Below are 16,109 nucleotides of genomic sequence, written 5' to 3'. Positions count from 1 at the left end.
CACAATTATTGCCACTAAGAAACACTTTCTGGCCTTTATTACTGACACATTCGTGTGTATAGGGCAAGTTCCATGTTGACTTAATGTACCCTTTACCCAACCTTTCATACTGGCCTGCCTGTATATATTTTTGGCAGTATTGAAACTGGAAAGTAGTTATCGGAATATTTATTATCCCATGTATTATCCATTCAATGACAGGTCGTTCTGACATTGTCAATGGTAATCTCTCAAGTTTTTCAATTCTCAGAATTGTATAGTCAGCACCCTTCTGTGCCAAACTGATTTGTTTATCAGTAAGGTTAAAGATATTAAATAATGACGTTGTGTTGATTAAACGCCAAGGCACATAGCCTGAACGCAGATTTTGTAACTTCCTGCCAAGCCGTACAATAGAACACAATTGGGACTGACCGTGTTGTAACAACAGTAAGTCTTGCGATATTGTATCGATTGCTGAAGACACAATGCTGTCCAGAGAATATATTCTGGAGGACAGAGTCATTAACCCATTGTCCACCACAGAAAGTGATTTTTCCAAATTAATACGGTCAATTTCCCGTATTTTCTCTGCTGTCTCAATTTGAGTTTCTTTCCAGGCTTCGTTATAAGCTGCATATATAGAGGCCGCTATGAAACGTTTTTGACGCTGTTTGCGTGGTCCCATAATGAAATCACGCAAGTCAGCACCTTCTGTAAGTAAAGTTAGGTGTTGCTTAATTTCTGCCAGTGTGGACGTTTGTAGCCATTGAAGGCAGAGCTTGCCCACGCTGTAGGTGGTTACTATCCCTGGATGTTGTCTTTGGGAATATCTAGGGTCTGGCCTGGTCAATGTGAGCCCCTGTATTTTGTTCAGGAATCTGTCTTGACAGTTATTTGTATCTGTGGGCCAGATCAACCATTTTTTCCATTCAGGATGTGTTCTGTTTTGGTTTAATATATGGTTCACGTCTATCTCAACATCTATAGAGCTATTACTGTTCACTGTTGGCTTTGGAATAGACGGTTTGTTTAAATCTTTGATTTTGGCTAAGCCAAGACAGGTAGTTTGTTGAATAGTGTAGTTCAAAAATATAATTTGTTCTGGGATCATGCAGGCTCTAAACAATGATTCTATACCTTGTACTTGCCAATCTCTTGTACCCCAAACAGTTTTTGCTTCAATATTATTGTTCCAGAAATCAAAACCAAATGTATTCATTTGCTCAAAAAATGAATCTGAATATATCAATTTTGTGTTTGTAAGCATGGTCTTCATACCTGTCTTATTTGACAATTTGAAATAAAATGTTTTTGCTTTACTTGTGTTAAACCCTGAAAAGTATGAATATTTATCATAAAATGTTTTCGAGCTACCTTTTGGAGGAGTAGCACAGTGTTCCCATTGGTTATAATTTAAAACATTTCTAGGTTGTGCAGATTTATGTAGATAATGGTTACCATAGTGGTTGTAGCAGAACATCTGATCATAATTAGACGAACCCTGCAAATAATCATGTTCTGTAAATTTAGCAGACATCACTAGGTCAGACATCATATCATTAATACTTTCAAAGTCCCAATCATCAGCAAATGTGCTTGGTTTTACAAAGTCACTCAATGAGATCTTGAATTGGTGTGGATACTTCAGGATTTCAACCGGACCATAGATTTCATAATCAGTTTTGTCCCATGCCACACCGCCTGGTATAGGATTGGCTGTGAAGTTCACTGAAGAAAGTTCTCTTTTCTCGACGTGTGAAGATGTGTGTGGTTTAAGGACCAAGTTGATTTTCTGGCTTGCTGTGTCCATTGTTGCATATTTTCCCTCAATGAAATGTCCCAAGCATAGTACCATGATGAGCCAAAGTATGAGGATAAACGCACCTAAGGCCACCCAAAATTCAATCCATGGAGAAATCAGATAGGTTTCTTTCAGTTGTTGAAAAAGTTCCTTAGCTTTATCTTTAAAACTTTTTGTTGATGGCTGTTTCTTAGATTCACTCAGATCTTCAGATGAATCATCGAAGTTGATGAAGTAGCCGGATGCTGTTCTGTCAATTGTTCCAATTGCTTCTGGATTACTTTTTGTTCTAGAAGTTTCCTTTGTTTCATCAGCATAGTCATATGTTACTTCATTGTAGGTTGGTGTGTCTCGACTAAATGTTTTTATTTGGGTTTTTAGAGGTTTAAGTTCCATTGCTTTATTGCATAGTCCTTGTTGATGTTCTGTAGGCATTTCGAATGTGATTAGCCTCTTAGTTTGAACCTCTGGATTTGTAGCAAACATTGGTGTTCTACTACTTCTTGGGAGTCCACTTGGCCTACTGTTTGTTATCGGCCACATGATTGTGGTTTTACCAGGTCGATGGATACAACTCGGTTCTCCTTTTTACCAGCAAGGGGCGGTAGTACTACTGATCTTGTCCCGTTGACAGACAAGACAGGAACTGCTTTTCTGTAAGAAGGCCCAAATTCCTTCTTTACCGCGATCTTCTCCCTGACTAGATCCCCGACTTTCGGAATCCAGACAGGCCTTGCTGGGACAGGTGGTTTCTCTTCAGTGGTTGTTGGCTGTTGTTTCAACTTTATGTTGCTCAGGTCTTTCCTTGTTTCATTTAAGTCCTGTAAAATAGCCAAACGATCTTTGATATCAAAGCATTCCACTGAGGGCGTGGTCCTTGCGGTCCTTGACGAACTGAAGGGCAAGGCCGATGGTAACCTCCCTCAGGCCTTAGTCCTTTTGGACCTGTCCGCTGCGTTTGACATGGTCGATCATGCTATTCTTCTTGACCGTGTCAGCGCAGCGGGCATCCAGGGCGTTGCCCTCTCTTGGATCACGTCCTTTCTGCAGGGACGTTCACAGGCAGTCCACCTCTCCTCCTTCTCTGCCCCTCCCCTCCCGGTCACGTGTGGGGTACCCCAAGGCTCCTCTCTTTCCCCCCTTCTCTTTAACCTCTATATCCGCCCCCTCATCTCCTCGCTTCTTGAGCTGGGGGTCTCAGTGTATAATTACGCTGATGACCTCCAGCTCGTTTTCGATCTATCTTCCCCCACTCACTCTCTCCCCAAGCTCAGGTCGACTCTTGTCTTTATTTCTCAGTGGATGAGCTTCAATCACTTGAAGCTCAATCCCGATAAGACAGGGCTTGTCCTCACTGGTGGCCCCTCCAACCCTTGGTCCTCTGTCCACTGGCCCCTTTCCTTTGGCCCTCCACCTTCCCCGGTTCCCTCTGTTCGGACCTTGGGCATCAAGGTCAGCAATGATCTCTCGATGCACGCGCACATTAGTTCTGTTGTATCCTCTTGCTTTCTTTCCCTCCGCCTCATCCGTAAGATCTCCCGTTTTTTTTCTGTGGAGGCCCTCAAAGTTATCATCACTGCCCTTATAACATCTCGCCTGGATTATGGTAATGGCCTGTATGTAGGCATTCCTGCCTACGAGACTCGTCGTCTCCAGGCCATCCAGAACCAGGCGGCCCGTCTTGTCCTTCGTCTCCCGAAGTTCTCCCACATCACTCCCGCCCTAAAAACCCTTCACTGGCTTCCCGTTCAGTTCAGGTCCCAGTTCAAACTTGCCTGCCTGGCCTTTCGGGCACAAGCCCGGTCCGCCCCTCTCTTTATCAACTCTCTTATCTCTTCCCACGCCCCTCCCCGCTCCCTCCGATCTTCCTCCCTTTCTCTCCTTCACGTTCCCCGCTTCCGTAAGTCCCGAACAGGGGGCACCCGCTTCTCTGTGCGTGCTCCGCAGATCTGGAACTCCCTTCCCCTCCCTATCCGCTCCATTCCCATCTTTTCTCACTTTCGGAAAGCCCTCAAAACTTTTTTCTTTCTTCAGGCTTTCCCGGGCTAAAACTCTCCCGCACCTGTTAGGCAGTTACTGATGTGTTCCTCAGCGCCAGGAAGCCGCTTGGCCACAGAGCGCTTTATAAGTTTCTTTTTCATTTCATTTCATTTCATTTCATTTATCTTTAACCACTGAAGTCTGACTATCAAGATCTTGGATCATCATTCTAGTCCCGAACAATAGTTCGTACGGACTGAATCCTTTCAGAGAATTTCTTGGCAGGTTATTTAGACTATGTTGGACACTTATTAAATGTTTGACCCACCCAGCTCCTGAACCTAATACCTTTGCTGTTATAGATTGCTTTATGTCACGGTTTTTTCTTTCTACGATTCCGTTTCCCTCAGGATGAAATGGACAAGAGTACCGCAATGCAATGCCCATGCTGGTCATGGCCTCCTTATAAGCTCGAGAGCTAAAGGCAGGACCCTGGTCAGAATGTAGCATGCCAATTGCGTATGTGCCGATAAAGACTCGCAAATCTTTTATAACAGTTCTGGCGTCAGCCGATCGCTGGGGCCACATCCATATGAATCTCGTACATGAATCCACTGCGACCAAGATATATTTATAGTTACCATCCCTTTGTAAGGGACCACAGTGGTCCAGATAAACACAGGCTAATGGTTTATCTGAGATTAGAAGGGGCGTCTGTGCTGGTCATCTCACTGTTGATACCTTCATTCTTTGACATATTTCACATTCTAGAACATAGTTCCTTGTCTGTCTTCTCATTTGTGGCCACCAGTATCTCTGCTTTAGTAATGATACTGTGGCTGAAACGCCAGCATGTACAGAAGCAAGCCCTTCGTGTGCCGCTATGATGAGTCCTAACCTATGTTCCATGTTTGGAATTGCCCTATCCCCCACTCCAGGGATTCGAGCAAACGGAACATTATTTGCATCAGTTATGTATGAGTACTTTACTGGAAAGCCTTTCGGGAGTGTTTCTATCGCATCTTTTACTGTAGCGCTGACAGCCTGTAATATTTCGCTGTCTATTTTTGTTTTTGACCGGGTGATGGCAGCTACGGAAGCCGTTTGCACAGCTGCCTTCGCGGCCTCATCAGCCAATGAATTCCCTGCAACGTGAACGCCATCACGTTGATGACTCAGTGTATGTATCACGTGAGTCTTTTGTAGTTCCTTTTGTAAAAGAACTACTTGTTCCCAAAGCATTTTGTGCTTGATTGTGCCACCTTTTGCGTCTTTAAAACCATTCTGAACCCAGATCTGCAAGTATTCATTGTATGATTGAACGCAGTAATACGAATCGCACACTATGAGTGTGGGGAATTCCCGATCAGTATTTTCAAGCGCCATCTTGAATGCCAGTAGTTCTGCTCGCTGAGCTGTACAATCTCCTAAAGATTGCGTTTTAGTGACCAGTGGTTCGAATTTTCCTTCGTGCCAGCGACCTTTAACAATCGCGCACGCAGCACTATAAGCTTGTTTACCCCCCACTGCGGGTTGTGCTGATCCGTCTGTATATATTATGCAGCCGTAATGCTCCAGAGGCAGAATTTCGGTTGTCGGAGGACATTCAAATTCATATTGGAGAAATTCTTGTGTTTCTAAGTTGGGATCAAAGTCGTATACCACGTCTGTTGCAGCAAGAGAGTTAGCCCACTGTATCCACCTTGGATGGAGTGCTTTAGCATTCGGAATGCTTGCCTTTGTTACCGCCTCCGGGGCTGGTATCGGTGTCACGATGATTATTCGTTTACCTTGTGCTAGGGCCCGTTCCCTTGCCACAGCAGTCTGTACCGCGGTCAGAATTTTTTCCGTTGGGCTAAATTTCATTTCAGCTTTTGTGTACAAGTGTGATTTGTATGCAATTGGTACCTTTTCTCCCTCATTGGAGGTCAGGTATGTGAATCCGCATCTTCCTGGGATGACTCGAATCACAAGGTTGCGTGTGTTATCACGTGTTTGTAATTTTGTTTTAACTAACATGTCTGTTGGTAAAGATCTCAAAATTTCTGTGTGTTTTTGAGTCCAATTGATTCTTTTAAAATCTGGTTTTATTAGATCATAGAGAGGTTTAACTCTTTCTGCATAATTTATAATGTAAGTTCTTCCGAAATTTAGGAAGACTAGAATTGATTGTAAGTTTTTTTATGTTTTAGGTGCTTGGATTATAGCACATTTCTCTAGGAAATTGTCAGCCAGGCTTTTGCCTTCACTTGATAGTTCATATCCTTAAAACAGAACTGTTAGATGGGCAATTCTTGATTTTTTAAAGTTGAATTTGTAACCCTCTGCTGCGAACCCAAGTATTATGGTGTTCACTCGCTTCAAGTGAGTATCCAAGTCATCATCTGTTAGATAGATGTCGTCGACATAAGATAATGCCTCGTCATCATATGTTTGTAGTAATTCTGTTACTCTCGCTGAGAATAATCCTGGGCTGTTCTTGAACCCCTGGGGCAAACGACAGAAAAAAAATTTGCGCGCCATTTATTGAGAACGCCGTCAAATATCTGCTCTCTGGTGCTATATTTTGACAAAAGAATCCATTAGAGATATCTAATGTTGTTTTGTATTTTTTGCGCACTATGTTATTCATTAGTGCAGCACTATGCCAGTTTTGTACTGCAAAGGTTTTGCAACATGAGTTAAGATGTCTGTAGTCCAAAACAAGACGATATGAATTGTCTGGTTTGGAGACAGGAAACAAAGGGTTGTTCATTTGTGAGGTGCAAGTTTCAATCACCCCCTGGTATTCAAGTTGATCTAGGATCTCTTTTACCTGTTTTTTTGCTTCTTGCTTAATTGGGTACTGCCTCTGTGCAGTAGGTTGTGATTTTAACTGGATTTTGTGAGGAGGAGAGTCCTCATCCCATCCCACATGATTTTTATATACGGCAGGGGCTTGAGCTACTGCCCACTTTCTTGCAAGTGTATATTTTTTATGAATTGGAATATGATTTGAGAAGGCAGGCATAATTATTTCTTCGCCATGTGGGCACTCCCTGACAAACTCTGGTGGCCAGTCTCTTTCAGCTAGAAGGATGTCATAGCCCTTGGAGAGATTATCCCAAAATAGACCCCTTATTTTTCTAGTCTTATCCCCCTCTATACGCAATGTTATTTCATATATTTTATGAGGTTTGCTAACTCTGGTATCTGCAGTTTCCACTTGAATGTATTCATTCGTGTCCACTGTCTCCAGATGATTCATAAGGACTTTGCGAGCTATGCTCACTTCTGCTGCACTGTCTAGCATTGTCTGAGCCCATTCTCCGTTTTTCAGCTGTGTCCTCAGTATTCTCGGCATGATTTATTACTTTAATACTGGCTACCTTCTTCTTTGGAAATTGTAATTTTTTATTTTGATGAGCAGGTTCCTTGTCTTTGGACTTGACGTGCTCTTCCCTGTGTTCTGATCGTCCTCTTCTTTCCGATTTCTGCGAGGAAGTCTGAAAAGATTGAGAGGGACGTGTATCAATATCTTGATATCTAACAGTTTTTTTTATATTATCCCTATTTCTAAGGTTGTATTTTTTCACAGAGGGCTCCCTTTGGGGAGACTTGCGTCCTTGGTCAGGAGATCTTTCTCTCCACCGAGGAGACCTTCCTCTGGACTGGAATCTTTTTTCTTTAGGATTGGATTGTTTATTTTCATCCCAGCTCTTTTTTTGAGTGTTCAGATTATTTTTGATAAAAACCTTTTCAGGACTTTCAATTAGTTGGGGTTTCACTGGTATTCCACCCAAACTATCTCTTCCTAGTTCTTCATAGGATTTTTCTATAATTTTGGCAATTTCAGATGGTTGGTCTGCTATATTTGTCTCTTTTAACCTCTGGCGGATCGCCACATTTGCTGCTTCTCCCTTTATGTTGGCTAATAATATTGCCGAGACCTGCTTGAAGTCTTTCAGTAATTTCATACCGAGAGTTAAAGCGGGTTCTGGACCGTATTCATCTTGAATCTGTTTTAGCACATCTGGTATTACTGACATGGATGGTACACCATGTGTTTTTGTGTAAATGGAAGCAAAGACTGTTCCCCAAGTGTCACAGTCCTCCACATGTGGTGCGATTCCCATTGGAAGACAGATAGTCAGAATCCTGTGTTTCTCAACAGGGGTGGTATCTGGAAACACCGCCTCTATCTGAGTGATTTTCTGTGCTAGCCCTAAAGGAATTTGTTCCCGTTTTGCGGGTACTTTACCTAGACAGGACTGTATGTTCTGTGGTGTAATTTTATTTGTGTTCCCCTGATGAGGGGTCAGCTGTGGAATTTTAATTGCTGGTTGGACTGTTGAAGTCCGCATTACATATTGGACTAATTGTCTATGTATTTTTATTAATTGTTTTAGCTGTGCTAAAAGGTCTGCTGCAGGCATTTCTTCAATGTCTGGATGTGGTGTGTATCCGGCTAGGACCGGCCACATTGCTCCTGGTCTACCTAGTGGACCGAGCCTGGTGATGTGATTATTATGTTTTAGGGCACCATTAAACAAGAGCAGGTGCTCTTGGAATTTGAGTGGTATTTCCACCTCCTTGAAAGGAGTATACTCATTAGGAGGTTCCTCTATTTTGTAATAGTGGAAGTCCTTTGTTACAGCGTTTGCCGCTGGAAAGTTTATCCATGAATAGAATACCTCTGTCTGCCGATATTCGTGTGCCTCAATTACGAATATAACTGTACCACCTCTCGATGTCAGTCCATTTTCTATAAGTTTTTAAAGTTATAGATTTCCTTATGTTGACCGGGATGAGTATTATATCCGGGTCATTTTCCTGCATAGTATTATCCGCTGCCAGTAGTTCAGCTGCTATTCTAGCTGTCTCCCTTTCTACTTCACTGTCTGACATTTTACTGTTAGAAAGGTTATTTTGTTTGTTTGCAGATCAGGTTTCCATGGAAACAAAGATTAGATGCACAATATTTTGGAACAGTGTATCCTTCAACGTTGAAAAAACCAAGAACCATACATAGGAGTCTCCTCCTGCGAAGTTTGGCGGATATGACCTTTCACCCACTCCAGACGTCTTTGGAGTATTATGGGGAGAAAGGGGGTCTGTGTGAAAAAGCACGACTGAGTTACTCTAGTGTCTTGCGTTAGTTTTATCGCCTATCCCCACGTTGGGCGCCATGTAGTGTAGTTCCTATTATCCCAATAGGCTCTGCGCATTGGAATAATATCTTCAATAGTATAGACCTAGGGCAGAGGTTAACTAGGTCTTCTACCGACGATATTAGACTTAAAGTTTTGTGTTTGCCAGCTAGCTCAGAGTTCACTAGAAACTTTCTCGAATAGGCAAGGAGGGTCTGAACCTCCCTGGGTAGACAAGAAGGGATTTAGTTTCTGACAACCATAGAACATGACAACTTTGCTCTCCCCTAATCAAGAGTGTATCTCTAGAGTCGTGTGAAAACAAAAGACAACTTATTTTACTCAGTCAGTTCAGTGCATTCTTAGTTTCACCAGATTGTAGAGAAAAGGAAGAGACGGGCGTGTTCAATAAAAGATGTTATTTATTGATCAGTCTCTTTTCTCGTACAAGAGAAATGGATCGCTATTATTGCAATACTTATAGTTAAGTAAAGTGCATACAGTAAAGACAAAATTATAAAATAATACTGTAAAAGCATTGATATGGTTTCTGAGCCATATGATACTTTAAAATGGATAAAATAGATACATACATATATACATTTGACTAATCGTACTCAACTGGTGCTTCTAACCACGCCTACCCCAGTGTACCTGACCTAAGCCTAATACGTGGGCGGGAGTAGATAAGTAGCAGTTTAAGTTAAGTTTGTTTTGCCAAGGGACTGACTCAAGAATTCTCTGCAAGGGGTTATTCAGTTCTGTACCTGGGATCTAGAAGGTTGGAGGGATGGTATCTCTTATCCCAGGTCTTGATATTCCAGCTGCCTGCGAGGGCGGCTTGGAAGCGCCGGAGCTGGATTTCTCGGCAGGAGAAAGGCAGCCTTTCCTTCTCAGCGCGTCAGAAAGGCGGGGCAGCGTCTGTGGGCTTCGCTCTCAGCTGGGCTCCTCGGCAAGTCTCGCTGCTCCAATCTCGTCACCACCGCGTGTGTTTGCTTAAGGCAATGTCGGTAATATTTATACCTGAAAGGTGCCGAGATTGACGTAAGGATGGACATAAATACGTCAATAAGGATGTCATACGAACGGGTTCGTTCGCACATTCTTTACTGAAGTTCTCGATGAAATCAAAACAATGGCTGCGGGGATTTTCCCAGGTCGCTGTAGGCTTGATTTGTTTTGAGAACTCCGTATGCCTATCAGGGGGCTGGAGGAATATCGCTTGCCTAATTAGATGGCATGCGTTATGACTTAATCAGATAACGCGCTTCTGTGCCGTGGTGTGGCTTGATCAGATAACGGGTTTCTATGCCGTTAGATGGCTGGTAGTTAATTTATTAACCAAACCAGGGTCAGGAATAGGGGGATCGATACAGTACCCATAGGAATACATCACAACATATTCTGCTGCTGTATTTCTTGTATTGGGATGTAGTAAGCAATGTCACCAGCTGCCCAATGTTTGTCAGCATTCTTGATTGCCAGTGGGTGTCTTATGATGTGATATTCCGGTGGGAGCTTTATTTTTGCGATTTGCGCCATTACTTTTTTGCCAGGTGCAAAATTTAATGTAAGAAATAGGATGCCCATATAGAAAAACCTGAAATTGGGAGTATACACCAGCCGGTATAGTAACTCGGACAACATATGATGACATAAGTATGTTGTGTGGGATTACTTCACAGCAGCCTCAGGGAGCAAGGTAGTAAACAGGCATATAGTCTCGATTTCTTGTAGCTGGGACTGCGCCTTCCCCCGCACCCAAATCCCCCCTCTTGAAGCAAGAGTAGGTTTTTGTATTTTAGTTGAGATTTTATTTATGTTTTCAGTTGATGCATTAGGCAATTTACACTAATTGTGCTGGATAACACAGATTGTTGCGTACATCTAATCAGAGGCCGCAAAACACCAACATTTTTAATGCATAGAATTCATATTGGCAATGCACACAACAGAGCCATGTACTTGAATGCTATGCAGACACAAATAGCTGTAGGCACTTCATCTGTGTGCCAGGATGTTTCTTGTCCTTCATTCAGGCATTACAGTGCTCCCCTACTGTCTCACTTCTCAAGAATGTCCCTCACTATGCTCCTGACTATCAGCAAGTCCCCCATAAGACAGGTAAAGCCCTGTAACAGCAGTAGTGCATATAATGACCCTTCGATATAGCGGGAGCCAAACTTATCAGTACGTTTGTAAACTGTGGTAGATATTTCAAGGGCAAAGAATGCTCATGTAAGTGCTGGAACGGATAATCAGGAAGCATCATCTAGATTTATATATGCATTCTGATTTATGTTTTGAGGTTTTCTACAGGTGGGTGTTGGAGTACTTTATGTGGTGTTAGGATGCAGTGCCAGCACTCATATGAAGTGCTGTACAAGCTTTACATTCTATGACTAAAAGTAACATTCTACAAAGCTGTGGATCATGTGTACCTAAAAACACCTCTCACAGGTAGGCTGGTGGGAGGCTCCAACACACAGCTACCGAAGCCTGGAAGTCGCCCTTTGGTTACTCTTGTGTTGCCCTGTCCCAGTCATTGAGGTACAGGGAACCTATGTCCTTACACTCCATGTGTGTAGCTTTGCATACCAGCCATCAGCTGCCAGCGTCTCTTCATGCTCACATTTGCGACACCGGAGAAAAAAAAGAGGAGGTACAGCGCTAATTTACTTTTGAAGGGCTGGCAGGTTTGTTCATAATGTTGGATCTCGTTTCATCAGATGGCCTGTTATCACAAGCATTTTCAATGCAATAGATCTCGCATTTGCGAGAGCTTGAGCTATTGGCATTGTAAATGGCATTGCCATTTATTTATGTGTTAGTTTTCAAAACAGATAAAAAAGGCATTGTCATTAACAATGCCAATAGCTTTAACTTTCGCAAATGCGAGACCTATTGCATTGCAAATGCTTGATATTATTGCCATTGTGATATGTGGGGAGTGGCTTTGATCATTTGAGGAGTTTTTTTTGTGATGTGTGAGTGAGTAAGGTGCACATTCAAAGAAATTATTTGATGTATTTAGTGTGTATATATATCTTTCTCATCTCTTGCAGGACGTCCAGCAATAGTTGCTTGAGTAGTATCTCATATTATTTGCTGTTTGTATTTCATATTATCATCCATGCATTTAACAGTTGCATTTACCAAGTGTGTTATTATTGCTTGCATATAAATATATCTCTATATACATTTGAATGTCATTCATTTGACATCTGGGAAAGCCTTTCTGTTAGAGAGCATTGCATAAATTAAACCCCAAGCCTTATTCTAAAAAGAGACTTTTTGCATTTTGTAAAGTATACCCCTTTCTAGGTGGTGGTGTGTTTTCTATCTCCCGCTCCGCCGTGTTTGAGCCACCGTGTGGGAGATTCTGTATTATCTAAAAGGCGGCGCAAGAAATCCACCTTGCTAGTACGACGCCGCAGTCAGTGCCAGAAGGGTGGGATTGTCCATCCTACATTGAACCTGGCCCCTGATCTCAGGACAAGAGGCAGGAGGCAACCAGCGGGAAGAAGGGTGTGTCAGCCCCCAAGCCGCTCCCTACCCTGAGGCTCAGGTTTGCCGCTACGCCACTCAAGCCACATTCAATCTTCCATTAGGGCTGTGCTGCAGTCATAGCTCTCACAGGGCAATGAGGGCCAGAGATGGTAAGTGGACTTCTCTGGTGTAATCAGGCAGCTCTCATTGGTCTGTGATGGCCATCTCAGCCAGTATTATGGCTGTTCCGATGCCGGAGCAGGGCGGGACCACCATCTTGGGCAGCTCTCTGCAGCATCGGGAGTGAGTTTAAACCCTCTTCCTCCCCCAATGAGGCTATGAACCCCATGGTCCACGGAGAGAAGGGGGTGGCAGCCTAGAAAACAAGGTAGAAGATTCTGGGGGAATCAGAGAGCACTAAGTGAGTGGTCCTAATGACATAGCGGCTGGGAGGCTTACTCCGGTATTAAGGCACTAGTCCCATGTGATAAGGACCTGGTCTGCTTCCTCCTGGGCTTGGCAGAAAATTATTCAAAGTAACTCTGCCAGTGTGGCGCAGCCTTTGAGTTTTTGCTTAAAAAAGGGACTAGTTGTATTTGGTCTTAAGAGTATGAGGAAGCATTCTACACAGTTAACCAAGGAGTTAGGAAAGTGCCCATTCTAGGGCATTTTTCCCCCCAACACATTTTATACATTTTAGTTGTGGCATTACATGATGGTCAACATGGCCTATCCAAACTTGCAGTGCCATAACAACCTGTCACCCACCCCCAATGGTATCTGCATATGTTACTAACATCAATTCTACCATTTCTATCATGAACAACGTTCTCAAGGTCTCTGGATAGGGGATATGTGGATGGGATAGAGGACCAGGAGTCTCATGGACTACCGTCGAATTGCCATATCTCTGGGTCAAGAAGGGAGTCCACTGAAGGATGAGCATTATAATGCACTCTATGGCATTTTGATGTCTACAAGAAGACTACATTAACTGCAGAAACTGGCAGGAAGTGATTAGTGAGGTCTGAAGATAAGGTTGTTGCTTTTGTTTTGTGCTTTTTCAGTGGGGCAGATGAGCATTATTTGGTCACTGAGAGTGAAACTCTACCTTGTGTTTGGGCTATACCACCTTTCGGACAATAATGGCCCTGGGCCTGTTTACCTCTCTTTCTAGACCTGAAATATTACATTACTGGGTTTCTCAGTGTTACATCATGTCTGCCTTTCGATCAAGATTGGACGTAACTAATTAGCTGGGACTCAGTTGCTGGGATCTGAAATGTTATTCTTACGGTTATTGTGATATTGAATCAGATTACACTTTTGGGTCTAGAGGACAAATAAAAACACAGGCTTGTCAATGGTGTCCCAGGAGTGTGGATTGCATTCTTCTGGCTGCTCAGGCTGCAACCAGAAGTTTCTGCCCCATTTCTTTCACAATGTGCACTTAAGGATAGTTTGATCTCGGACAGGGACACACGTTATGAGTCAATGTAGAAAGAAATAGACAGAAAGTACCTAAAAAGTGTTTGTGCAAGGTCCCAATCCTGGTGATATGAGGCCATGGTGAGCCACATGTTTGCACATGGCATACTGGCAAGCCTCCAGTGAAGGAGTAAGGAACGGTTCATGGTGGAGCCCTACAAAGGACGCAGAAAGTGAGAGATGATGTAGAAACAAGAGAGATCGTTCCCACAGGTTGTAGGCCCGAAAGACACGTAAACAGTTGGAGTGCAAAAGCAAAGCATGAGCTGACGCCACGACCCTCCTGGAATCTTCACATGGTACAACTTGAACTTTCTCTTGGGCAGGGCATGAAAGGTTCAGTGGAACTTTACCTAGGTAGAGAGCCAGTTTCTGAGCACTGAGGTATGCTTTTGTAAGCGTCCCTCCCTGTGATCAGGGGGAAATGCAGAATAGTCTACTTCGTCCACTAGATCACAGCAACAGACCTCTCTGCTGGATGATCAGGGCCTGTAGATGGTGCATGACTTGATCTGAATCGGGAAGTGTCCAGCTTCCCACCCCTGACGAAAAACAGTGGGCGGAGGAATGTCTCATCCACAAGATCCACGCCACTGCAGTTCCTCAGATGATTAGAGCCACATGCAGGAGAAAACATAGGGGCAGATTTACTACTTCTGGTGCATCTCTGCTAATCAGAGTTGTCAAGTTGTAAATACCCCACAGCATGGCGATGGCTTTGTGCCACCGCTGTGTCACAAAAGTGACGCAACAGCTACGTAAAAGAGGTGCAAGGGGCTTGTAAATCTGCCCCATAGAACCCTTTTGGTGCAGAGAACTCATATATCCACCTCTCCCTGGGGATGACTGTCAGTAAGTACACCCAGTCCCAGGGAAAATGGGAACATGGCCAAGTGAGCTGCCAAGTGGTCGTTTATTTTGCAGCTCCGTGCCATGTCGGCATTCGGCCCAGTTTCTGAGTCCATGGGGTGAGTTCCTTTGCCTGGCACTGTGTGTGTGGAGAGGAGGTAATGGTGAATTGCGCAATGTGTTAGATTCTGTGCGCCAAGCACAGACTTCCTCCAGCAATACCACCTAGTCCCCCAGTGGCCACTGTTATGGGAGATGGCCCAAAATTCTTTATCACCCTGGGCAGCACTCCTGTGACTTACTAGCCCTTTCCTCCACATCCCGTTACATCAGCAGTCATAACCCAGGGTATCAGTAAACTTATCAATGCGCCTAGGCTCAAGGCCATGATTAATGGGGGATAAAACATAACTTTTCAGTTCTATATTCCAGAATTCATGTGTATTCTACATATGAAAAACAGGAAGATGTACTGCTTGATAAGATCCAAGAGGGGGCAGGGAGCGTACAGGTGTAACCCCATATTACTAGCCTTCATGTACCTTGTGAATATTTTGGTAGTACAGTCATGCACACTGAGGTTGTAAAATTGCTTTTTTGGGTTTGATCCTAACATATCGTGAAATGATTGTTAATGCCTGTTTTCCACAGAGCAAGCTGCTGGGGTTTACCACAGAGAATCGCGCAATGGGAAATACCAGCTTACCTACAAGGAGGCCAAGGCGGTGTGTGAGTACGAAGGAGGGCAGCTAGCCACGTACGAGCAACTAGAGCAAGCCCGGAAAATAGGTAGGAGAATAATGATATGGACGATAAAAAGAAACTATTGCGGATTTCAAATGTATGTCTTACTCAACGATGAGCAAATATTGAAGTCACCTTTAATCCAAGTCATAGCTAAAACACTGAAGTGCAGTCTGTCAGAAAGTAGTGACAAATCAGAGTAGAATTGTTTCACGTGTCTCATCCTTCTTCTTTCGTTAACAGTGGTTGTTTTATTTTATATGTATAGCCTGCTTCTTTCTGTGGTCTGGTAATTTTTCATTCTCAGTTACAGACTGCTTCAGCTGTCTGCAGACAAACTATTGTTTCCAGTGCTTAGCATATGCTTGAAGTGGGCTTTAAGTTCGCCCCTTGCTCATGATTGGATAGCCTTATTTTCTATCTCAGTTGTCTGCTCTTGATTAGATGGCGTTTCTCCATATTACAGTGTTTGTCCAGCCTAGCAGCATTTCGTTCTCACAGTGTTCTGTTTGGAAGAGCGGCCCTTCCATTGCATTCTTTTTTTTCTTTTTTATATCGCTATTAACCTTTTTCTCTATTATAAAATTAGAAATACTTTCTAGAACTTGCTTGCAAATTGATATCATATGTGGTTTTTTTTATTTGAG

The 16,109-nt window shown here is 43.3% G+C and overlaps 1 protein-coding gene across 2 annotated transcripts in view; it reads left to right on the top strand.

The window, feature by feature from the left end:
- TNFAIP6 (TNF alpha induced protein 6) overlaps positions 1-16,109 on the top strand; it is a 254,345-nt gene that overhangs the window by 75,323 nt on the left and 162,913 nt on the right. For both annotated transcript variants that reach the window (XM_078683865.1, XM_078683864.1), the window contains exon 2: positions 15,370-15,507. In XM_078683865.1, coding sequence (XP_078539991.1) covers positions 15,370-15,507 — 138 coding nt within the window. The remainder of the gene's footprint in view (positions 1-15,369; positions 15,508-16,109) is intronic.

This window comes from Lissotriton helveticus, chromosome 3_1 (assembly GCF_964261635.1).
Source record: "Lissotriton helveticus chromosome 3_1, aLisHel1.1, whole genome shotgun sequence".
Taxonomy (NCBI): Eukaryota; Metazoa; Chordata; class Amphibia; order Caudata; family Salamandridae; genus Lissotriton; species Lissotriton helveticus.
Note: the sequence above shows the minus strand (reverse complement) of the source record. Positions and strands in the feature narration are given on the sequence as shown.